General features: G+C 44.6%; 1 protein-coding gene across 4 annotated transcripts in view; it reads left to right on the forward strand.

Annotated features, from left to right (window-relative positions):
* The window catches only part of DAPK2 (death associated protein kinase 2), a 93,138-nt gene that overhangs the window by 60,494 nt on the left and 6,176 nt on the right, over window positions 1–26,468 (forward strand). For all 4 annotated transcript variants that reach the window (XM_074966094.1, XM_074966092.1, XM_074966093.1 and 1 more), the window contains 4 exons: window positions 14,257–14,395; window positions 19,103–19,232; window positions 20,593–20,641; window positions 21,281–21,307. In XM_074966094.1, coding sequence (XP_074822195.1) covers window positions 14,257–14,395; window positions 19,103–19,232; window positions 20,593–20,641; window positions 21,281–21,307 — 345 coding nt within the window. The remainder of the gene's footprint in view (window positions 1–14,256; window positions 14,396–19,102; window positions 19,233–20,592; window positions 20,642–21,280; window positions 21,308–26,468) is intronic.

The raw sequence follows: 26,468 nt of genomic DNA on the forward strand, positions 1-26,468 counted from the left end.
TAAGGAACCCAATGGACCGGGGTAAAGCAAGGATCTGTTGTATTAATTTAGATGAAATAAAGGTGCCCAAATAGTCAAAAATGTTAACATGATCCTGGTATTGTCCAACATTAAACAGTTTTAAACAAGGTTCAGGGTTGGGTACACAGAGACCTCAGCCTGCTTAGTACCATGGCAAAAACATTATTAGAAATTGTCTTTAACCTTTTATTAAAGATACAAGAAAGAAAAACAGAAAGAAAAAGCATTTGAAATGTAAAGCGTTAAATAACTATTTCATTTAACACCATCCCATGTTCCTTTTTCCGTTAGCTGTAGAGAGTCTTTAGAGGGGAAAAACCCTTGTCTGACAGTGGTGTTAAAGACGGTGGTAACTGTCCTTTTGTGGGGAAAAAAGAAGGTAATTGAGATGGGCTGGAACTGCTGCTGCTGCTGTTAAAGTCTAGTCCAGTCTCCTAGAAGGCAAAACAAGACAAACACACACGAAAGGGGAGAAAAAAGAACAGCAAAGACAGAAAATGCAGCTTCTGCCTCTGATGTTAACTTTCACTTGCAAGTTTGCTGCTGGAGAAAGACACACACAGCACCCGGTCTTATTATGCACTTCGAGACCTGGCAAACTTGTACTGGTATCGGACTGTTTCGGGCATTTGTTTTAGCTGTCTTTTTGGTCACAGGCTTGCAGTAATGTTGCAAAAGTTGCAGTCTTGGCCAGCTAAGCTAGACTTGTAATAGGCAGAAGGAAGAAGGAGAAGGATAGGAAAGAGAAGAAATAAATTGGGGAAGGAAAAGAACCCACTGGAAGAGAGAGCCAGGGATGGGGAACTAAAGGGTATTGCAAAAATAGCCCATTGGCTACTGCCTGTAGCAAAAATCCCCCATGACTGGAGACGGGACACTAGATGGAGAGGGCTCTGAGTTACTACAGAGAATTCTTTCCCAGGTGTCTGGCTGGTGGGTCCTCTCCAATACTCAGGGTCTAACTGATCGCCATATTTGGGGTCAGTAAGGAATTTTGCCCTGGAGCTGGTTTGGCAGAGACCCTGGTAGGGGGGAGGGTTTACCTTCCTCTGCACTTGCAGGTTTAAACTAGTGTAAAAGGCGGCTCATGATTTGAGGACTTAAGTAACTCAGCCAGAGGTTAGGGGTCTATTACAGGAGTGGATGGGTGAGGTCTGTGGCCTGCAATATGCAGGAGGTCAGACGAGATGATCACAGTACTCCTTTCTGACCTTAAAGTCCATGAGTCCGTAGCAGTGAGTCTCAAAGCCCAGGTCAACTGACTCAGCCTCTCAAGGTTTGTGCTATAAGGCTAAAAATAGCAGTGTGGAAGTTCTGGAGCCTGGGCTTTGAAACCGGTGAGGGGGTGGATCTCAGAGCCTGGGCTGTAGTCCAAGCCCAAACATTCACACTAATATTTTAGCTCTGTAGCATGAGCCCCACAAGCCCAAGTCAGTTAACCTGGTCTCTGAGACTTGCTGCAGTGGTTCTTTTATTTTGCATTGTTGTCATAGTCAGTCCCAGCTGGTGTTCAGGAATTAGCCGGAGCAGTGCACATCTGGCTCCCTCTTTCTGGCCTGGAGTGGTCAGAACATCTCTCAAGATTAGAACAAAGGTCCAGGGTCCCAGGAAATGGTGGGGGTGGCAGCCATGATGGTGACGCTCATTCCTTCTCCTTTTTTCAGTCAGCCAGTGTCATGGTAGCCAACTTTTCCCTCCAAAATATCTTTCTGAGGATCCCAAAAGGGAATGATGGGCAGGATAGCCCATCCTCTCATTGTTTTGTTCATCAGTAAGGCCTAGCTTCTGACACACCAATTTTGATCCATTAATTTCTGGTCCCATGCTTCCCTGGTTTACCAGGCATGGTCTTAACGCAGTCCTTGAATTATATCTGTAGGCCTTCTTGTATAGACTAATTAAGTTTCTTTGCCTCCCTTTTGTACTTTTTCCCATCAAAATGTATTGTTATAAGTCATTGTGTCATTTACTAAATGTTCGTTCACTCCTTACAGTAGAACTCACAATTAGGGCAAATGGGTAGGCCCAGTCATTACAACAGATCCTGTTTGCATGCATCCCTTAAATGAACTGATCAGATGATATGCACCGCAGAGCCAACAGTATGCAGATAGCATATAGCTCCTTATCTTTCACCATGTATGACCACACCAGTACCACCAAGATAGCCCCATGCTTTGGATGAGATCAGCTTATTGATGAAGAACCGCTGGTTGAAGCTGAGCCACAACAAGACAGAGGTGATGCTGGTGGGCATATGAAAGCATTCTGAGGAGGTTTGCAGCCACAATGCAGTCAACTTTAGCTGAAGGTTCACACCCACAATTGGTCAATTCAGTCCATAGGTTAAGAGTACTCCTGTATTCCTTGCTGAAACTAAACTCTTGCATAGCAGCATCTGAGAGTAACACTTAATACCATCTAGTTGGCTAAGAGAGACTGTCCCATCCTGGAGAATGACAACCTGGCCTCAGTTATTCATGCCTTAGTCACTTCTTGGCTGGATTACAGCAATGCGATATATCTGGGCATGAAGCCATCAGCAATTAGGAAACTCCAACAAGTACAGAACGCTGCAGCATGTCTCCTCAGCAACTCAGACTCTCACAAGCACCTCAAAACTGTCCTCTGTTCTATATTGACACTTCTCAAAGAATATTAAGTCAAGTTTAAGGTGTCTGTCCTTATTTTCAAGGAGACAATTAGATACCTTAACTATTTTACGGCCCAATTCTGCATCGCCTCCAGTGTATCACATGCATGTGGCTTTGGAGTCAAATCCTTGGGTAAACTGCTGCAGTGTGTCTGAAGTTTAACCTGATGACGAATCAAGGACAATAGAATTGCTGTGAAATCCTATTAATAAGTAAAGCTGGTCTCCCATGATGCATTGTGATGATTCAACTAGAGGACAGACTGCAGTGCATCTTGGGAGCTGTAGTCCTGCCAGGGAGCCTGGCCAATAGAGGAAAATGTAGAGCATAAGGTGCCTGCACTAAAGCTCTCATGATGCACTGCAACAACTCCAGCAAACACCAATTTGATGTTGAATTGACCCAAAACAAAATATTTTGTTTAGATTTTTCCACAAAAAAATTTGATTTTGCAGAAATTGCGTTTTCAATTGAAAACTGCCAATGAGCTCGATTTAGTTAGCCTTTTGTGGTGCTCTGCCCCACCATGTGGCAGACCTGAGTGTGACATGTACTTTTGCTCCTTGAGTCAGCAGGAGCTGGTAGTGCTACAGAGAAAGTGTCTCTGGATCAATGAATGGGAACGCCTGTGTCTGACTGGGGTACAGGTGAGGATGAAGGTAATGGGCAAAAGAGGTTGTGGTTGTTTCTGTCCTTAGCCAGAAGGATAATATCCAGAACAGCAGGGGGGAAATGCAGATCCTTAGGGTTCTGCAGCTTCCTCACACAAAGAACCTCCTCCCCCAAGAACCAGTTGCACAGATTGTGTAGAACATACTCTTCATCTAGTGTGTGACCTAAAAGGAAAGAATGGTTTGCAAAACAAGGCTAAGCATCATCTGGCTTCAGATTTTGCTTTTTAATACAGACCAGTTTGTGCTGTTTAAAAGGACTGAAAACAATTTGACTTCTTCACCTGCTTCTTGGCTTGGATAACAACAAACTTTTACTTGTGTGTCTGTATGCTTTACCAATGTACAGCAGCGGCAAGCTGGCGGTGCGCTTGGGAATCCTGTTAACAAAGCCTTGAGTGGGAAACATTCATGTGGCATGGCTTGGAACTCTGAGTTTGCATTCAGGGAGTTGCCTTTATGTGTAATGTCATCAGCAATCCCTCAATGTAAGGTTAATACTGCTGACAATAACGGAGTGCGAAAATCCCTCTCATGGGATTTTATTCATTAAAGAATTGTCATTTTAATGGGGTTCGTTCAGGATAGTATCAAAATTCCTAGTTCCAACAGTAACCAATAAATAACCAATAAATTAGCTGTACATCTTCTGATCCAGTGGCCCTTAGGACCTTCCCAATATTAGGGGCTTTATCTTATGTACGCAGCTGTGCCCCCCGACTCCCCCCCCCCGGAAGAGTGTCCCAATTTTTCACACTTGCAATCTGGTCCCCTTAGTGGTGCTTTACCCATTGATCTAGAAATACTTCTCCCAAGGCAACATCTCTGGATACAAAATGACAGCGGGATCCAGCCAGCTATTTCTAACACTGCATTGCCCTTCCTACACCAATGGAAAATGAGTCCAAACAGTTGATGTAGCCCCATTTTGTAGATGGGTTGGGTGGTACTGTATGCCTTTCTATGACACACGTTCTTCTGCCCAGGTTAATTTCTGCTTCCCAGTGACATTGTCACTGTATGTGTGACAATTTAAAACTGAAATGCCTCAGCTTCCTGGCCTTAGATTATAAACTCTGCAGGGCTAGGAACTTGTCTTACACGGTGTGTGAGGTGCCAGGTAATTTTACAGTGCTCCAGGAATGATTAAGTTGTTTGGGTTATATACTTGGGCTGGGTATGTGGGTGGTTTAGTTTGTGAATCTGGTAGTAATCTCAAGGTGAGCGCCACAGACATGCAAATAAATGTCAACATAAGGGATTTCCTTCCCTTTGTATAGCACAAAACAGGGCAGGGAGAGAGGTGAAGAAGACCATGTAGAGGAGAAATGTCCTTCCACAGCCACGCCACGGGAGCTCAGTTTTTGTAGCAATGGGGAGGACTTGGGCATTCACTACTCGGTACAGCATGTCCACCCCTCCAACACAGTCTGGGCAATGTAACACGTAATGCAAAATGACCTAAGCAGCAGGAACTCTCTCTCCCCGTGTCACTGCAGCTTGCTGTGAAGGTGAACAGAAGCCGAGGTTTGGTAGGAGGCCTGCCAATGACATCCCAGCAGAGCACAGTACTGTTCTTGCAGTACTATTGAGGAAGCATAGACAGACAGACACACAATACAGCTACGTCCATACAGCAGCGACAATGTTGTCCAGGATAGTCCCACTGTACAAAGCTGGGGGAGGGTATTAAAATAAGTAGCTGATCAAGCAATTTGACTGACCAAATGTACGTAAGTCTTGGGTACTATTGAAAATCATCCCCTAAATGTGTCACTGTCACCTTTTTCAGATACATCCTGTGACTGTGCAAACAGCTCACCGCATAATGGTGTGAAATTCTCCACAGGCTGAAGCTGACAACTAGCAGCATTAAGTGGTCACATGCTGCTGATTTTAGTGGCTTCCAGGAGTGTCTGTTCCATCTCAGTACTATTCGTCAGCCACTCTGACATGCTGTAAATGGTATGACATTGACTCAGAACAAGCCAGTCATCACAGCTTAAAGATCCATAGAAACACCAAGTCCATGCTGTACTGCCTTTGTTTGAGCTGAGCACAGTACATGTCTGTTTCTCCCCAAATTTAAGAGATTTGCTATCAATTTGCTGGTTTCAATCTCATTTTCAAGAGAATTTTGCAACTGTTTGTTGTCAATTACTGAGCCAAAAGAAATCCCCCACTCCCAAAATGTTCTGTTTTTTTTACAACAGGGATGGGAGATGCTCAAAGCATCTGGGCTTGTCTACACACAAACTGGAGGCACAATAACTAAATCAGTTTGAGTTCAGACCTTTAGTTATTTGGGTGCAAGTCTGTGAGTGGCCCCTCTTATTTCAGTGTAACTCAAGTTGGTAAAACAGATGTAGTTATTTCAGAGCTGGTGTGCGTGTGTAGACAAGCCCTCAGAATCATCAGAGTTCAATGGAGCAACAAGGGAGTATGTCAAAGGCCAGCCCCTTAAATCTATTCTAAAAGGTGCCACTTTGAGGAAGCAGAGACCTTATCCCACAGGGAAATGGGGAACTGTAATGAGTGTCTGGCCATGCTCCTGATCTAGGGAAGCTGACAAATGATAAGCAGGGGAAAGCAGAGAGTGGAAGAATTGAATGTGCATGCACGCCAGACACATAAGGATGATATGAGTGGAAGTAGCTCTTTTAACAGGTAGAGGCTCAGTAGGTGGCTGGGTGAAATTCACCACGTGTAGAGGGCTAGCACAAAGAACACTACTTAAGGCTCATTGCATAGGTCTTGCGCCGGCCCTTTGCCCTGGAGTGAATTTCACCTGCTGTGCAAGGTCCTGGATTGAAATCGTGGAGGAGTCATGGAGGGAGAGAGAGGCTTCCTCTGTCTCGGAGTCCATGGCAGTAGAGAGCAGCTGTGCGCAAGGGGGCAAGTTAGTATCGTTCCCATCTCTGAGTTGCGTGATTGACTGCAACAAAATTTTAAAACGAACAAAGTTGGCCATTCCCCCACCTACCCATCAGCCTCTGAAATAAACTGAAATAACACATTGTTGGGGGCATCAAACACCTTTTCCACTTTAAGAGTAGTTATTGAGTATTTGGAAAATATTGTAATTTGTCGTCTTTATTTTCAGTTTTATTGTCACTGAGACACAATGACCAAATTTACCTAGATTATAAGCTTTTCAGGGCAGGGACTGTGGGTCTTTGGCTTCAAAGGCTGACTCCAATATCCTTGATTGCAGGGCTGGCGGGGGGGGGGAAGACAGTGGTTGGGGGAGGGGACTAGCTCCTCCCCCCTCCATAAAAATGTTGGGCGTGGGTCTGATGTATGTTTCTGCCGCCACAATATTTTCCATCCACACAATATCTCATGGAGGGAAGAGCAGGACCCGGCTATGTTTCCACCCCATATGCGTGCACTGGGGCTGGAGGGGGAGCGGGATGCAGAGAAGGGGCTGGAGAGGCCATTGGGATGGGGTGAGGGACAGTGCACTGGCACATGGGCAGGGGGCTTCAGTGTACAGGGCAGTAGGGAGGGGTCCACAAGGCACCATCTGCTGAGGAACTGCTATAGGAATGGCAGGAGGAACTGCCGGGATGCCCATTCCCAGCCTGAAGCTGGCTGTCCCCACCCAGTCTCAGTAGCTCCCCTTACTCTCCCTTGTACTCCACCCAATTCCACCCCACCCCATCTTCCCGTTTGATTCATTGATAGGGTATTTACAGGAGGATCTCCAGTACCCTGGGGAGAGAGGTGAACCTATCCCCAACCAAAACTTGCTGGCTCAGCTGTGGCTATGGCCCCCTCCTATAGCAAATGTGACTGCTGCCGTTCCTCCTCTGCAGAATATGTTCCATCAAAGACAAGGGGACAGGAAGAACACTGCTAAGTCGGCAGCTGATCCTTTTTACGTGCAGCTCAGCAGTTCCACAACATGCCCTTGCACCTGGAGGTCACCCTGGGGCTGCAGCTCTTTGTTCCGTTTCCTCCATTCTTGGCCTCTTGGGTCCTGCCAGCTCTCAGCCCTGAAACAACAGTCTGTGTTTGGGGTGGGTGTTGAAGTCTGTGTACATACAACAAAGTGATCACCTGTTTCCAAGGGATAAGCAGATAGCATCATTTCATTCTTACTAGCTTTTGCTGGAATAGCCTCATCCTTCACAACAAGGATAAGGTGCCAGCTGCTAAATGTGGGAGTGAAGAAGCTGTGTGGAGGGAAAGACTGGGGATGTTCTTCTTGGCTAGGGTTCTTAGGGCAGACAGGGAACTTAGTCTGATGTGTGTGGCACCAGTTTAAAAAATACAATCATACAGATATCCAAATGTTGTAATGTATCAGAGGGGTAGCCATGTTAGTCTGGATCTGTAAAAGTGGCAGAGTCCTGTGGCATCTTATAGACTAACAGATGTATTGGAGCATAAGCTTTCGTGGGTGAATACCCACTTCGTCAGATGCATGTAGTGGAAATTTCCAGAGGCAGATATAAAAATGCAAGCAAGAATCAGGCTAGGGATAACGAGGTTAGTTCAATCAGGGAGGATGAGGCCCCCTTCTAGCAGTTGAGGTGTGAACACCAAGGGAGGAGAAACTGCTTTTGCAGTTGGCTAGCCAGTCACAGTCTTTGTTTAATCCTGAGCTGATGGTGTCAAATTTGCAAATGAACTGAAGCTCAGCAGTTTCGCTTTGAAGTCTGGTCCTGAAGTTTTTTTGCTGCAGGATGGCTACCTTTAAATCTGCTATTGTGTGTCCAGGGAGGTGGAAGTGTTCTCCTACAGGTTTTTGTATATTGCCATTCCTAATATCTGATTTGTGTCCATTTATCCTTTTATGTAGGGACTGTCCAGTTTGGCCGATGTGCATAGCAGAGGGGCATTGCTGGCACATGATGGCATAGGTTACATTGGTGGACGTGCAGGTGAATGAACCGGTGATGGTTAGGTCCTGTGATTCTCACCAGCAACTACACACTGCACCATAGTAACTCTAACTCAGGAACCAATCCATGCAACAAACCTCGATGCCAACTCTGCCCACATATCTACACCAGTGACACCATCACAGGACCTAACCAGATCAGCCACACCATCACTGGTTCATTCACCTGGACGTCTACCAATGTAACCTACGCCATCATGTGCCAGCAATGCTCCTCTGCTATGTCCATCGGCCATATTGGACAGTCCCTACATAAAAGGATAAATGGACACAAATCAGATATTAGGAATGGCAATATACAAAAACCTGTAGGAGAACACTTCAACCTCCCTGGACACACAATAGCAGATTTAAAGGTAGCCATCCTGCAGCAAAAAAACTTCAGGACCAGACTTCAAAGCGAAACTGCTGAGCTTCAGTTCATTTGCAAATTTGACACCATCAGCCCAGGATTAAACAAAGACTATGAATGGCTAGCCAACTGCAAAAGCAGCTTCTCCTCCCTTGGTGTTCACACCTCAAATGCTAGCAGAGGGCCTCATCCTCCCTGATTGAACTAACCTCGTTATCCCTAGCCTGATTCTTGCTTACATATTTATACCTGCCTCTGGAAATTTCCACTACGTGCATCTGATGAAGTGGGTATTCACCCACGAAAGCTTATGCTCCAATATGTCTGTTAGTCTATAAGGTGACACAGGACTTTTTGCCACTTTTACAAATGTTGTAATGTGTATCTGTGTGTTGTGGTACAAAAGAGTAAGTGTGTTGAGAGCATTTTGCTGTGCGTTCACCTGTGGCTGTCTAAAGGCACTGTCTTCAGAAATGTTTGGGAAATCAGGTGCAGCTGGGAAGGAGTAGGTTCTTCTGCCATTGTGTCTCTTTGAGCTCCAAGTTAGGTGATGTATCTCTTACTGAACTAACAGAGGTAGTTTCCCCCTTCAGGTAATCTTTGGGTTCAAGGTACAGTTCTTTCCTTAGAGAAACATGGACCGAATGGTTAAAACACAGGTCTATTAGTCCGGGGACTTGGATTCTAGTGACACTTGTGCAACTGACTTACTATATCACCTTGGACAAGTTACTTAAACTCTCTGTAATGTGGGGACAATTCTTTCCTACCCTACCAAGATGCTGGAGATTAAATCATTACTGTTTATAAAGTACTCTTTGCTTCTTAGAGGATGCTATATTCCTGTGATGTTTTTTTTGTGTTGAACTAGCTCTGTGAGGGGTTTTAGTTTTCACTACCTCACAAATCTTCCGTTAAATGTTTGTTTTGCCTTTGTATGCTCTACCTCAGAAATTTTCTCTCCACAGTCTAATTCCCTAAAGTCACAGTCTGAACCAAGCTCAGTGTAAATTACAATGAAAAAGGAAAATCCAGAAAAGAGGAATTATTTCAGCATACATCTACAGTTCCCATTCTCAAAAGCTTGGCAGTTTCTTCAGTGTCAACCAAGATTCTGCTAATGGATCGTGATATTACTGACATTCCTGTTAGTGCAGACTGTGCTAATGTCGTGCGTGTTCTAAGTCACTGATGCATAAACATTCAGGATGGGTGCAGTGAGAGCTAGTGGGGAGATCATGCGGAATAAAGTATCCTGTGTAGGCAGTCAACCCTTTTCTAAGATTCCTTTGTATTATTGTGATGGGGTATACCAGATCCTCTGAGGCTCACTGCTGGAGGCCTTGTGGCCCTGCCACACCCTGCCCCCAAAAGCGGGCAGTGGAGAGGGTCCTCCAAGCTTCCTAGAGTGGCTGTGTGGGACACAGTAGTGCCGTGAGGTAGTCCTGTCGGAAGCCAGGGAGAGCGAGAAGGAGCCCTGAGATGGTTGCAGGGATTCCATCAGGACAAGGCCCTGAGGTAAAGCTGTAGATGGCACAGGGCCACGGGGAAGTGGCCCAGGGAATTAGAGCGGCAGCGTGACTTAGATAAAGGGACACAGCAGACAGCTGCTATCTACAGGGTCCCTGGATTGGGACCCAGAGAAGTGGGTGGACCTCGGTTCCCCCCCAACCCCCATTAGCCACTGGCCTGAACAGTGAGACACCCCAGAGGGGGGGACTGAACTATAGTGGCCCGACTGGAGGACTGGAGCCAGGAAGCCCCAAGAGGGTGATACATTGTTTCCAGAAAGGGAGCCCTGGGGCGCTGCTCTGTCCCAGAGGAGGGACGGTCAGAGAGAGAGAGAGGGTGTGCAGGCATGCACTCGGCCAAGGGGGCACTCACAAGAGGCGAGGGCACCCTGTTACAAAGCAGCTGCACCAGAGGTGGACTGATGCCCACGCTCACTTTTCCAGGCCAAGTCGTCCTTGGTGAGTGGACTAGCAGGTTTCACGGAAGAAAAGCCCACAGGAAGAATGTGTGTTCAGACTGTCAAATTCCTGGAGAGTTCACGACAGAGGCCCAAAACAGCTACTTCCTGGTGACAGGGCAGTGGTGCCTGCCACAGGGCATTGCCTGTGTGCGGTTTGTCTCTGTTCAAGGAAATGGGACTTGTGTACATTTGGTAAACAAACAAATTGCTCCAAGAAAATATGTGACATTCCTTTCTCCTCCCACCATCTATGCAGATCTATTCCAGGCCCCTCTAAACTGATCTACAAGGCCCTAAAATCTGCTACCACTTGCCAACGTTCCCCTGCTCCTGAAATGTTCAATGTAGAAGGAAAACTGTCTGTTTATAGAACCTACCTGGCATGGTGTCAGTGCTTAGGTTGGCTTTGTTAAACATCACCTAAAAGGAAGACAGAAGATCAAATGAGAAAAGACTGTATGGTGAGGAGATTGAGACTAGTAGGAAGAAGGAGCAAATGCAGCTCTTGAAACCATAGTTGTATCAGACTCCTGGGTCATGTGAAGTTAATTTTTGTTTGCCAGCAATTTATTCATAAAAGCAAAAGTTTTGCGCGACTCCTTCCCAAATCAGCATGCTCCATGTCCTGCGTCCTACTGCTTATGATTCTGACCATGAGGAAGCTCTGAAATACAACTGATAATCATCCCTGCTCAGCGCCAGTTAACATTTGTAAGTCATTGGCAGGGCCATCCCTAGGAGGGTGCAGGGCCTGGGACATTAGAAACTCGGCGCATATCTGCCGGGTGGTGCTCCCCCCTCCCCTGCTCTGCCCAGGCACCACCCCAACTCCACCCCTTCCCCCAAGATCCCATCCCCGCCCTGCCTCTTCACATCCTGCCCCCACCCCGCCTCTAGACAAATTGGAGGATTGGGCCAAAAGAAATCTGATGAGGTTCAACAAGGACAAGTGCAGAGTCCTGCACTTAGGACGGAAGAATCCAATGCACCGCTACAGACTAGGGACCGAATGGCTAGGCAGCAGTTCTGCAGAGAAGGACCTAGGGGTGACAGTGGACGAGAAGCTGGATATGGGTCAACAGTGTGCCCTTGTTGCCAAGAAGGCCAATGGCATTTTGGGGTGTATAAGTAGGGGCATTGCCAGCAGATCGAGGGATGTGATCGTTCCCCTCTATTCGACATTGGTGAGGCCTCATCTGGAGTACTGTGTCCAGTTTTGGGTCCCACACTACAAGAAGGATGTGGAAAAATTGGAGAGAGTCCAGCGAAAGGCAACAAAAATGATTAGGGGTCTGGAACACATGACTTATGAGGAGAGGCGGAGGGAACTGGGATTGTTTAGTCTACGGAAGAGAAGAATGAGGGGGGATTTGATAGCTGCTTTTAACTACCTGAAAGGTGGATCCAAAGAGGATGGATCTAGACTATTCTCAGTGATAGCAGATGACAGGACAAGGAGTAATGGTCTCAAGTTGCAGTGGGGGAGATTTAGGTTGGATATTAGGAAAAACTTTTTCACTAGGAGGGTGGTGAAACACTGGAATGCGTTACCTAGGGAGGTGGTGGAATCCCCTTCCTTAGAAGTTTTTAAGGTCAGGCTTGACAAAGCCCTGGCTGGGATGATTTAGTTGGGATTGGTCCTGCTTTGGGCAGAGGGTTGGACTAGATAACCTCCAGAGGTCCCTTCCAACTCTGATATTCTATGATTCTTCCCTGCCCAGTTCTGCCCCTTCTCCCAAGCGTGCTGTGCCCCACTCCTCCACCCTCATCCCCAGTGCCTCCTGATGCTGTGAAACAGCTGATCCGCGGTAGGTGCTGATTGATGGGGCCCGCTGGCAGGCAGGAAGCACTGCGGGGAGGGGGAGGTTCTGGTAGGGGAGGCTCCTCCTCGACCCCCCCCCCACCTGCCACTCACCTCCCTGCTCGTCTCCTCACCCCGCTGGCCCACCCGCCTCCCACCTCACCTCCCCGCTCACAGGGCCCCCCAAAGCATGGGGCCCGGGGCAGTCACCCCGATTCGCCGTACCCCAGGGACGGCTCTGGTCATTGGCTTTGGAAGAGCTGAATACACTTCATTGCCCACAGCAACCGCACAGGCTAAGAAATGAGCTCACGCCCAGTTCTCTGTTGTGTATTTTAACAGTGCTTTCATCGAGTTCTTGTTTGCACTTGACTTTCTGGGGCAGCTTTTATAGCCGTGCCCAGAAAATCACTTGCTCATTTGGAAGAGGGTGGAATGGGAGTCATAGTCACATAACAAAAAATACTGCATAGGAACCTGAGCTCAGACAAAAAGAAAAGGAGTACTTGTGGCACCTTAGAGACTAACAAATTTCTTTGAGCATAAGCTTATTTGTTAGTCTCTAAGGTGCCACAAGTACTCCTTTTCTTTTTGCGAATACAGACTAACACGGCTGCTACTCTGAAACCTGAGCTCAGACAGGTGATTGCATATGACCCTGCTGCTAAACAAATCAGCAATAGGCAGGAACAGCTATAAAAATCATATTGCAATCAAGCTACTTCTGTGCTGCTGCTCCAGCATTATTTAGCTTCAAGCATCTGAAGCCTCCAGCCCTTGGTTCTTTTAGTGATATGTTGTTTGATCAGTGATGCCAGTGGCTTATTTTCCATAGTAACTGCTGGATCCTGAAATCTTTGCTCAGTGCTGGGTCCTCAGTAGGAAGCCTTGAGTGAGTAATGACAGGATCAGGCAGGCCCAAAGGCACTCAGTATGTACTGTGCTGTGTACTACAAGTGATGAGCTGAAAGAGGAATATCATAGTATAAATATCAGACCTGTAAAATAATAGCACTAGAGATGTTGGCTAAGTCATTATGTTGATCTTCTGCCATGTTGCAATATAGAAAACAGTCCCGAAGCTCATAATATAAGAAAACAAAAATGGCCGCAGAATTCTTGTCTGGGGGTAAATATTTTTTTACTATTGGTCTGAAAGGTCATAATTGTAAGTAGATTATTATTTTCACATTTCCTTGTTTGGGGGAAACAGCTTACAGTATCTTCCAGGCTTAGTTAATTTGCTTATTTAAAATCTGGCACAAAATAAAGGTTTCTCTGTCAGTTACATGTCAAACAAGCATTCTCATAAGAGCACTAATAGGTCTTTATCTATGTCCTGGGATAGGAAGCAGATTCTATTGGCAGATCTCATTGCATCATACTACTGATGGTGAAAGATAAGGAAAATGGTTTTTCATCAAGACAACAATATTACAGTTTGTTCTATTTCCTCCATCCCTATTAAAATGGACAGTAAAAAAGTCACTTGTTAACAGCGCTATAGTGTACGTATGTACACATATATATGTGTTTATATATTAATAAATGCTGTGCATTTTTATAGGACTCTTTAGGTGAGACTCAAAGTGCTTTACAAATGTTAATGAATTAAGCCTTTCAGCACCAGGAAGGTAGGGGATTATTATCCCCAGTTTACCGTAGGAGAAGCTGGGACATAAGGAGGTTGTGACTTGTTCAGTATCCCAGAGGAAGTCTGTAGCGGAACTGGGACTAGAACTCTCATATCCTGGCTCACACTTCAGAGTGGGCTTGATCTGAGTGGCATTTTGTTTGTTTGCCATTTTAACTATATTGATGTTTGTGTGCCTTACCCTGCTGTAGCTAACCCAAGGCTTCCCTGTATGTCTTGCAGAGTGTCTGGAGGAGAACTTTTTGACTTTCTGGCACAGAAAGAGTCTCTGAGTGAGGAGGAAGCAACCAGATTCATTAAGGAGATTTTAGATGGTGTAAACTACCTCCATGCCAAGAAAATTGCTCATTTTGATTTAAAGGTAAAAAACATTGACCTAGTTAAAAGAAATAATTATAGCACATATTCTATAATGCAGCATATGTGATACATTTAAATGTGATGGTATATAAAATATGTTTGATAATAGAGAAGGTGGAAGCGTAGAATGCTTAGCTTTTTAGACTGAGGCTTCCTGTGATGGATGAACATGACAGCACTCAGTGGAAAGCAGAAATGGTATTTCCCAAGATTTTAGAATCATACAATCGTAGGTCTGGAAGGGACCTCAAGAGGTCATGTAGTCCAGTCCCCTGCACTCAAAGCAGAACTAAGAATTATCTAGACCATCCCTGACAGGTGTTTGTCTAACCTGCTCTTAAAAATCTCCAATGATGGAGATTCTACAGCCTCCCTGGGCAATCTATTCCAGTGTTTAACTACCCTAACCGTTAGGAAGTTTTTCCTAATGTCCAGTCTTGTATTTCTTTTTAGTGATGAGAATGAGAAATCAAAGAAGCCTTCATCTTGTGGGTGTCAGATATTTTAATTAATGCTACTGTTATTTATTGTTCATATAATAGCACCCAAAACGTGGTGGATGCTTTTACAAACATACTGGAAGATGTACAGTACCTGCCCCAGAGAACTCACAAACTAGTAACCATCATGAGTCCTTTTCTAAGTAATTTTCCTTTGGAATGCTAACTCCATCAAAGCAAATTAGTCTAAGTGAACTTTTAAATATTAATAACAGTCAATATAACATTTGCCTTGTAAATATTAGACTTAATCCATATTCCCACTTCTGGCAAGCATTTCCTATGTAGAGACCCACTCGATCTGGGTTCAAGTTATAGTATGTGCGTTGTGAGTGCTACATGCTGCTTCCAGTCCTGTCCAGTTCATTTCTTTACCAAACATAGCACAAACTACAACAGTGATTGTGTTTAGAATTCTGTGAGGAATGAGGAACATTATTCTGAAACTACAGAGTTCAAACAGCTTCGGCAATGTATGTTTGACCAGGAAATAAGAGGTAGATTAGTTCAGTGGCTCTCAACCTTTCCAGACTACTGTACCCCTTTCAGGCGTCTGATTTGTCTTGTATACCCCAAGCTACACCTCACTTAAAACATACTTGCTTACAGAATCAGACATAAAAATAGTGTCACAAAAGTGTCACAGCACAGTAGTACTGAAAAATTGTTTACTTACTGATTTTTACCATATAATTATAAAATAAATCAATTGGAATATAAATATTGTACTTACATTTCAGCATATAGTATATAGATCAGTATAAACAAGTCCTTGTCTGTATGAAATTTTAGTTTGTACTGATTTCGCTAGTGCTTTTTATGTAGCTTGTTGTAAAACTAGGCAAATATCTAGAAGAGTTGATGTACCCCCTGGAAGACTTCTCTGTACCCTCCGGTGTACACATACCTCTGGTTGAGAATCACTGGTTTAGTGGGCACTGTCATTCCAACACCAAATATCAGTTGGTTCAGAATATGGCTGCTGGCCTGCTTAGTCATCCAGGTCACTGAGAGCACATCACCTCAGTGTTCCCCATGTACTATCAGGTGAATTTATAGTTTTAGTCCTTATCTTCAGAGCCTTTCATGGAACTGGCCCAGACTTCCTGGGAGACTCTGTCTCTGTCCATGACTGTGATCTGCCTCGACAACAATGTGCCTCTGGAACTAGGATTCTGTCCCCACAAGGATGAAACTTGAGGCTGGGAGACTGAGCATTCTCAGCAGCAGGCCTGCAGCTATGGAATTTGCTTCCACAAATGTTGCCATTTTCAGGACTATGTACAAAACATGGCTCCATCCCTCCTCAGAGCAAGGTGGAAGGTAGAGGAGATATGAGGAACTTTAAAATGGGAGTGGGGGGGCCTAGAGTAGATCACATGCTGTTCATCATAATTTTGGTTCTAGAATTGTGTGATGCCTAGTTACTGCAGTGATGAGTATTACATGGGCAGATGTATGCCCAAGTTCTTCTCTTGAATATATATTCTTCTTGTTGCAGTTGCATATATCCCAGCAATATAGTACACTTCATCAAACTTCTGTCCATATGTTTGTTTGTTTATGAGTGTGAGTATGTTGGGGTTACCCTGAAGCCACGTAGCCCAAGAACAAAGGTTTACACTGTGCATTTGAAAAATATGATACCATTCAGTGATGGAATATAATTATGTGAACATGAATAAAACTTCCCAGGGCGAGTTCTGGCTGCTGAAATCCACATGTCCCATGTCAATAAAGTTCAGTGGTCAATAATGATGTTGGAAAAAGAGCAAAAAGAAATGTGCACGTGGGGCAGAAGAGATACCATTTCATAAATACAGTAAATAAATCACTCACAAGCGATTTAAAGCAGGATTCAAGATATCACTCATCTGGCTTTTAAAGGACTATTTTTAGAGCTTCTGCAGCATTAAGCTAGGCATTTATTTTTAAGCAATAATCCAACTAGGGAAATGGAGATCCATAATTATCTTGTCACTCTTATCAATCTCTTCAATCTTGCCATAAAAAAACAGAAGTTTGGGGAACATATAATGGGAACTAGTTTGAAATGGGTTTTTGGGGGGGAGGCTTGTTTGTGTGTTTTTAGTGGCCTTGCCGAGATTTGACTGTGGAAGTGTCTGCAAAAACAAAGGCTGTTGAAGCCAAACAAACAAACAAAACTCAAAACCCAGTGCCACTGAACTGCTGGAGATGCACAATACACCAAAGGAGGGAGGGGGATGTAAAAGAGGGAAATCACATTTAAAATATTTTATAGCCATTATAACAACTGAAAATTCCTTTCTCCCAAGTGGCCCATAAACCCTAGCACTCCCCACAGAGATTCTGGGGACAAAGGAAGCTTAAATAAATATATAACCATTTCTTGCTAATTCCTTACAAGCACTGATGGTAGGCTTGGCACTGTACAAAGACCCACAATAGACTAGACCCTGCCCTGAAGAGCTTGGTGCAATATCAATAATAATTGCACTGTCAGGCCTCTGCTAATGTTCTGCTGAAATCAGTGGGGTAGCAGGACATACTGGGGGATGTTTTGCAGCAGTAAAGAGGATTAGATGGTGGGTGGAGAATGTGACATAATGAAAATATTAATTATACTGTGAACAAGGCAGACATGTACATGTATCCAGTTATGTGACTAGAGAGAAGTGAAATACGGATTTGTGTTTTATTCCTATGATATTAGCCAGGCAACCACTTTTCCGATAGCTCCCCCTTTCCTGCTAGTCTGTTCTCATGACCTACTTCCAGCTGGTATAGTCTGCACCTTGTCACTTGCTGAAATCCAGATGCGGGCCTGAGAATACCAGGGATCAGCTCTCTCTGGTGTAAATTGGCACAGCACCATTGATTGCAGCAGAACTGTATCTGTTTACATCAGGTGAGGATCTGCACCAAGATGCAGAGACGATGAATAGAGATGACTGTTGACTAACTTCTTGTTTCACACTGTACTGCCTCTAGCACAAGTCTGTTCTAAATAGGCCTGCATCACGTCAGCAACACACACTGCTGGCAGCTGTGTGCACTGAATCTTAGCCTGGAGCTAAAATCACCTTAGTCCAATGGCTGTGAAAATAAATTATTCATGTAGCCTGTCTGCAAGTGTAATGCAGAGTGAGAGTGTGTGTTAGCAGTAGCTCCTTGCACATGAGAATTAGTTCTGAAATGGTCAGGCAGCTGCCAACAGGGAATCAAACTTTCTGACTATTGCTTCCAGGCTATGATTAAAAAATGAAAATTGAATAGCATTGGAGCTCTTCATCAGAGCTGTGCTAGCCATGTTGCTCTAAAAACTATAAAATAAAGGAGGAATGACGGGGCTAAGAAAGTTAGTGGAAAAATAATTAATAGATACAGCACAGAGTATGGAGTCGAACCTGCTGCTTAGGGACTGCTAATGGTTCTCTTTTCACAATTCTATCAGGTTTGGCCTGGTGCTTTTGGTTGCATAACAGTCAGAAATTCTCCATGTGTTCTTAGAATAGCTTGTTACTGGAGGTGGGCCAGAATCTCCAATCCTAGCCCCTTCTAATTTCAGGGCCATTCAGATCCTCATCCCAGGATCTGAACGTACCCCATTGTGGTGGAAGGGACCAGGCCATGGTAAGCTCACCCTCTATGTTGTACCACCATGCTCAGCATGTCAGTCTCATAACATATCTCGTAACGCATCTAGTTGAGCCAAGCAATTATTTACAGTTATGTGAATAACTCTGGTGTCTCATCATTTCCCTGGAAACCAGGTGTATTTTATCTTCATCCTGCCACAACAACTATAATTAACAAAATAAACATAGGCAGGCAGAGAGAGAAAGCAACTGGTGAAGAGAACAAGGAAGGTCCTGACTTATTAGGAAGCAGGACATGCTGCAGCTTTTGTGAGAGAAAAGAATAAAGGCAATAAGTGAAGTGAATTACAGTATTGCTTTTGAGAGGGAGGCTTCAGATACTGAGGAGTATTAATTTTGCTGCTGTCAAGTATGATTTGACAATGAATGTCACATTACATAAATATGTTCAGTTTATCAAAACAATGAAATCTGCACTGCCGGGAGTAGGTTTGTGGTTTTTACCTGTTCTGCAGTATTGCAAACATGTACAAGCATGAAAAGGTGACTCAAAGGATACTGCTTGGGCTCTTGATCTGTTAGCTTCCGCACAAATAACATAACTAATCTTTGTTTCATTATTTTTAGCCTGAAAACATTATGCTTCTAGACAAGAATATTCCTATTCCACACATAAAAGTCATTGACTTCGGCCTAGCCCATAAAATAGAAGATGGAGTTGAATTTAAGAACATTTTTGGGACACCCGAGTTCGTAGGTGAGTGTTCAAGCAATTCCTTTGTGTTGCAGCTTTTCACTGGAGAAGCCAGCAACACCTTCCTGAATTCAGGGAGAAGCCAGCAACACCTCTGCCTTTTCAGTCCCCTAAAATTGCCACCCCATTTGGGTGCACTGCATCTAGAGGGCTTGCTTGAATCGTCTCAGTGGAGCAGCCAAAAGGTGCCTTCTGTAAACTGTAGGTGTTGAGCTGAAGAGATCAGGGTGCTATCTAATTAGTGAGCTAGAGAAATAAATACAGGGTTAAAATTTTGGACACCCTCCCCCCCGAGCACTAATCCCATCTCTGCTACTTACTCTCCTGTGGCAAGTCAGAGCCACTCTGCATCTGTAAAATGGAGTAATATAGGTCTCTGTTGATGTTACTGCTTTCTAAGTATAACTCCCTCCCACTGAACCTGTTTGGATTATGACAGGTTTCAGAGTAGCAGCCGTGTTAGTCTGTATTCGCAAAAAAAAGGAGTACTTGTGGCACCTTAGAGACTAACCAGAGTCTCTAAGGTGCCACAAGTACTCCTTTTGTTTGGATTATAGCTCCCATCCTTTTGTTACTCCAGGATGACTGTCATGTTGTGACTTCCTGATCATGTTTCTAACCTCTAGGTTTGCTTGTATTATCTCTTGGTCCTTACTGGTTTTTTCACCTGCCAATCAGAGATCTATTCAGTTTAATTTACTTCTTCTTCTGGATAATAAATGAAGCTGTTAAATAAACACTGATCCCTGCTGCCCTGTTCTAGACACCTCTTCACACCTCGATACACTGCCGTTTATCACTTCCTTTGTTCAGTCCTCTACACGGATATTTTTCATCCAGAAGGTGTTTCTTCTACAGATGCTACAGTAACAGCTGACAACAATAGTAATGAATGGTGTGTTGGCTGGAAAGAAACCTTGGGCAAGTTGCGCTAGAGCAGCCCCTGACTGGCCAATTACTAAGTAAAGACCGGGCATTAATGGCATCAGTTTATTGCCATTCTGAAATAATTGGGGAGAAAATGCTTAGATCCATCTGCTTAGGGATGCTGTTACATGAAATAATTTGTTGCTGAAAGTATAATTAGTACTGTAGATGGATTGTAATGTCTTCCTGTCCTTTATTCTTTGGTCCCTTTTCATGCTCAATTGACTCTAAATTAGCTCTCCCTCTGTTTGGGAGATTAAATTCCTACTGCCACACGTGCACACCACTGTAGAACTTTAAACAGAAATGACCTCAGATAACTACTGGCATGCTTTTTACCAAGGACTGATATAATTCTTGACCTACACATACAATTCATGTTGCTAAAATTAATTACTCAATCTGTTGCTGATGTTTGAATAAATGCTTCTTACAGCTCCAGAAATAGTGAACTATGAACCGCTTGGGCTAGCTGCAGATATGTGGTGAGTTCTCGGCATTAACTTTTCTTCCAAGATGTTATACTGCTAGTTTCTTAAGGGTGCTCTGTGTAAAATCCATTCTCTACATATCAGACAATGCTGACATACAGTAAATAGCTGTTCTTTCAATCCTTCCATTTTTACCTGCTGTTTATAGTAAACTTCTACTCACGATATAAAAAAAATTGAACTATATAAAATAGGAGTTAACAATTTGCCGCTAGCTGTCACCTTTTGGAGAGAGCCTCTTGAAAGGCACCATTGTCCCTGCAATGCCTTGTGATAGCTTTGTTTATAAAAGTGCTGTGAATAGAGAAAGCTTCGACACCAAGCTGTTCTGCCCAAAATGGTCATAGTGGCTAAAACATCCGTGCGGATATTCCTCCATGCTTCTGACATGTACCATAGCTAATTAGCTACCATGAACCAACATGACTTAAGAAATCCATATAAAGAAACCCCAGATATCCACGTCATTTGAGCCTGTATCCAAAATTCATGTTCCTTTTTATGAAGCACTGACTTTTACATAGGTTTTGTCTGACTGCTAATATCATAGTTCATCTGCCAATCTAGCAGCTATAATTGACTCATGTCACACATGTATAAAACCTACAATCAATTGCTCTTTTTGTTTTCTAGGAGCATAGGAGTCATCACCTACATACTGTAAGTACAGAATTCGATCCACTTGTATGGAACAGCTTTAAAAGTTGTAGAAAGCTAGTGAAAAGCAGCTCTTCTCATCAGTCCCTTAGGGAAGGAGCTGCACAGCAGGAATGGGGCAAGGGACTGATGGACAAGTGATCTCCAGAGGCCTTTTAAAATAGAGAAAGCAAAGAAAATTAAGTGAAACTAAAAGAGAGGCGATAGGACCAATGACCAGCAAATGCCTCTACATAGGACCAGAAGCACCTGTACCTCTTATGTTTTTGGGGGTGAGATTTTCAAAAGTGGTCACCAAGTGTTGGCCGACCGCTGCTGCTATTGATGTCAAACACCCATCAGCTTCAGTGGGAACAGAGTTAGGCTAACACTGAGCACTTTTGAAAATCCCACTTAAATCTCAGCCTCTCTAGCCCTGGGGTTCTTCTGGTTGGGCTCAATGGGTTACATGCTGCAGCCGTTACCCAGAGCTCCCATTGGCTTCGTTGGGAATTTTGCATTAGCAATCTTTGCAGCATCAGGCCCAACAAAGATAGAGACACTTAAAAGAGGAATCTCTTTCTGGTGGGCAAAGCAAGTGGAGCAGAATTAAACACACCCACAGGCCATGCTGAAAGCTTTTGGATTGTTCCCTGAGCTTAGAACCCGCCCGCTATAAAAGGGCTGTAAGCTGACAACATAGCCGGGATGCTATGAAGTCCCTTATGCCCTGGGGTACAGTAAGGGGCACATGGATACAGTCCGAGACACATTAGGTAGCCCACCAGCAGCTAAAGAGCAATTCTAAAATTGTCCAGATCCTTGATCTTTATTTGCATTCCTCATGTCATCAGCTGATACATCTGAACGTGATAGGACATCAATGTCTTCATAAATTGCTATTTACATCTGTTTATAGATGAATGGGAAGGGAGACTGGATGTTGAGAAGAAACAGGTTAGAATGCTTACCCTGTGATGACAGTAATGCACAGATAGTCAGGTGTTCTGAGAGGCCTTCACCTTCCTTTGAAGTGTCGCATACACAGGCCTTTGCTGGAGGCAGGATAATAGAGGGAGTGGAGCAGTACTCTGTTCCAATAGGACAATTCTTTTCTACTTATATACCTTTGCTCTGTAGAGAGATAGAAGCATTGATTTTGCTTTTGCATTGCTCCATCTGGTTGAAATGACCTAGAAACCTTCTGCAATAATAAGTTTGTATTCAGAGACGGGCTTGCCCCATGAATTCCAGATCCAAATTTCCCCAAACTTGGAGGTGGTTCAGAACAGGAGTTTTGTCTGACCCATCTCTACTTATACCTAAAATCTCCATTGGAAAAAAAAAAAAGAAATGCAAACAATGTGTCCCTTTAGATTACTACTAATCCTGGCTCTGTTGTATCGCAGTATATTTGGGGTGTGTCACGGATCCACAGCATTAGTGCTATACCCCCAACTTTGGAACAGTCTCTAGGACAGTGGTTTTCCCCCTATTTACCATTGTGGGCCACATCAATACTAACTATGGGCCGCCCCCGTGCGCTGATTGGGCCGCAAGTTGAGAACCACTGCTCTAGGAGGAACCCCTTCAGTGTGCCAGACCTGCTAGGGGTCTCCCTCTTCCTCCAGAGTAAATCAGACGGCTTCTCCACCTCCTTAGACTGGATCTCTGGGCCTGCAGCACTCCTGCTTCATACCATGAGCTCTGTTCTGTGAGTCCAACCAAGATAGATTCCTGGTAGAGACTTGTACGTTCTCCAGGGATCAATATATGTCCGCTAGCCTCTGCAGTGACATTCAAACAGTGTTGTCAAAACAGTAGGGTTTATTAGTCAACTGGAACATAGCATAGGAAGTCCTTAGGTTAGCATACAGAATGGTACTTAAAGAGTAGCATAGAGTACTTAAAACAAGACCTTTCAGGTCAGCCCAGAGCCCAGCTGAGCTCTAGTGAACTCCATTGTTCAAGGTGTGTGTGTGTCTGTCTGTCTGTCTGACCGACCTCTTTGGTCAGATATCAGGTGAGAACCCTGACTCCTTCCAGCAGCCAACTTTTACCCCCCCAACGCACACCTCATACCTCCCCAGTTAAGTTCCGTTTAAGCTGTGCAGCCATGCAGCTGCCTATTAAGCCTCACGCAGGGGCTCAGGGCTGCGGTGGGGAGAAGTGCCCCTCCCCACCGGCCCCAGTGCAGACCTGCCATGGCAGGGAGAGGCGCCCCTGCCCGCCAGCCAAAGCACGGACCTGCCGCAGTTGGGAGAGGTGCCCCGCCCTCGGCCCGGCCCAGCCCAGCCCAGCCCCACTGGAGCTGCCGCAGCCAGGGAAAGGCTCCTCTCCCCTGGCCCCGAGCTGCTGAAGCAAGAGAGGGCGGGAGAAGTCCTCTCTCCCCACTGCAGCCTGGGGACAGCCTGCACCCCAAACCCCTCATCCCTGGCCCCACTCCAGAGCCCACATCCCCCCCCAACCCTCTGCCCCAGCCCTGAGCCCCCTCCCACACTCCAAACCCCCACCACATGAATTTTATTATGTGCACCAATAGGAAGGTGATGTGTCTCACAACACCTCCGTATTGGTGCACATAACAAAATTCATTCCGCACATGGACGTAAAAAATTAGAGGGAATACTATTCCCCAGTCCTTTGTTCTCGAGCAGGGGTATGTTGCTCAGCTTCCCTGCTGAGAGGTAGGGATGTCTGTCTCCCTCTGGGCTTTCGGTTGCTAGGTGTCAGTGTCCTGGTATTTGGATATGGAGACTAAGGCGCAGACAGCTAGGTGACATTCATATCTGCCTCTCTCAGGCCTGGTCTACACTAGACAAGTCGGTCAGTTTAACTACATTGGTCAGGTGTGTGAAAAATCCACATCCTTAGTGGCATAGTTATCCTGACGTAAATCCTTTGACAGCATTTACAAATCAAAACATCTTACCCGGTTCTTGTGAATATATATTCTCCCCACCCTAACAGTAGCTTCCAGAAAGGCTAATACATATAGCAATGATTAGCATAGTAAACAAGCATAAAAACAGTAGCCCTCTGTAGAAAGGGATGGAGACGATTGTGTGAGCCCTTGAATGGGTGGGGTATGACCCTGCACACACTATAATACTTTTAAACCCATTTTGTATTTTTCTAGAGTTGTTTCTTAATTTTATTGATACTAACTTCCGTTGATACTGTACGGTGCCTCTCATTGTAAGGGGTCCCAAAATGCTTAACGAATGCCGAGTGTATATATACCATCACTTACTGTAACACACATGACCACGTTCTTATGGACACCAAGGTCACTGCAGGGGTCAAACCCAGGTCTTTCAGCCCCAGGAGCATGAGCCCCTACCATCGGAGCTAAAGGAATAATTAATTTAGTTCTAAGTAGTAAGCTGTTATCATCACTGGGGCCAGCCTCTTGATGGAGACATAGAATCATAGAACCATAAGATTAGAAGGGACCACTAGGATCATCTAGTCTAACCCCTTGCCAAGATGCAGGATTTCTTGTGTCTAAAGACTGTCCAGGACAGATGGCAATCCTGTCTCTTTTTGAAAACCTCCCGTGAGGAGCTTCCACGACTTCCCTAGGCAGTTCCATTGTCCTACTCTTCTTACAAGTAGAAAGTTTTTCCTGAGATTCAATCTAAATCTGCTATGCTGTAGTTTGAACCCACTGCCTCTTGTCCTGCCCTCTGTGGCAAGAGAGAACGACTTTTCTCCATCTTTTTTATGGCAGCCTTTCAAGTATTTGAAGACCACTATTATGCCCCCCCTTAATCACCTCTATTCCAAACTAAACATACCCAGTTCCTTCAGCCTCTGCTCATATGGCTTGCATTCCATCAACTTGATCACCTTTGTTGCTTGCCTCTGGATCCTTTCCAGTTTCTCTACATCCTCATGATTACTCTCATAGAGCCAAGGTCCTAAAGCAGCATTTATACAGTGCCTTTCAAGGATCATTTAGTGATTTAAAGTTGGGAGAGCATCATCTCCATTCTATGTATGTACAAACTGAGACGTGGAGAGGTGAAGTGACTTGCCCAAAGTCACAAAGGACCAATACGACACAAATTGAGGGGGCAGTGGATGGGAGGAGAGAAGCCAAGTGCCCCACAGTATGATTTTGAGGAAAGGGAAAAAATATGGCCAAAGACATTATGGCAGGGATTTCTCAGCTCTGTTTTGTGACCACTGGTGGGCCACAAAGAGCTGGCTTTTCACGTGTTGCCTGCTCTCCTCCTTGTTTCTGCCTGACTGAAATGGAACAAAGGGACAAGTGGGGGATGAGTGAAGAGCGTAAGTAGTCAGAACAATTGACTGTAGTCAAATAGGGCAATACTTAGGGAAGTATTTTTAGCTCTTCGGTGCTCTAATATTACCTTCCCATGTCAGCAGCTGTGGCAGTTCTGGGTTGTTACATGGCAATTTCTCTGTTGAGATTTGGTCCACACTATGAAAGCGTTTCGGAGCTCCCTGTTTTTGTGCATAGTGCCTCCGTGTTTCTCGTATCCTCACTGAGCAGACGTAATCACCATTATTAAGGTGTAATGCAAAAGATCCTTGGTTAGTGTGACAGTGTTGGATGATAAAGGCCCATTGTGAGCAGAATCACTTAAACAAGCAACGTCACTCCCCCTAGAGCTGAATGGTTTGCTGCATTTCTGTTTTGAACCCACTGCATCCTGAACTTCCACTACCAAAGTCCAAACAGGGGAGGCAAGAATAGTAGTACTATTTTAATGGGATTAGATCAGTTTCCTTAGTATAAAGAACACTTGCTGGATATCTAACTCTCTTGGTATTAAAAAAGGAACTCTAATAGAAGTGCTTTAACCCCAGGTTTTTGTGGGATTTAGATAAATATGAGTCTCAGATGAAGGATGTCAGTTATATTTGAGAGAGATGCAAGGCAGGCTCACAGCCCTTTCCATCTAAAAGATTGCTGAATGGTGTTTTATGAGGATGATGACTACAGTGTGTCTTTGCAGTTTTAAGCATGGAGCTGAGCTCTGATAGAATTAGCTCTTCATGTTCTATTTTATTGCATTGTAAGTCCCCTGGCTTGTCCTGGGGACTAATTTTAATCAATGCCATGTCCCCTTCCCACCCTGCAGAAATCAGGGCAAGGCCACAAAAATCTGAGCAATTAATTTTCTCTATTTATGTGGACCTCTTGGGCCCAACC

Source organism: Natator depressus, chromosome 10 (genome assembly GCF_965152275.1).
Source record: "Natator depressus isolate rNatDep1 chromosome 10, rNatDep2.hap1, whole genome shotgun sequence".
Classification (NCBI taxonomy): domain Eukaryota; kingdom Metazoa; phylum Chordata; order Testudines; family Cheloniidae; genus Natator; species Natator depressus.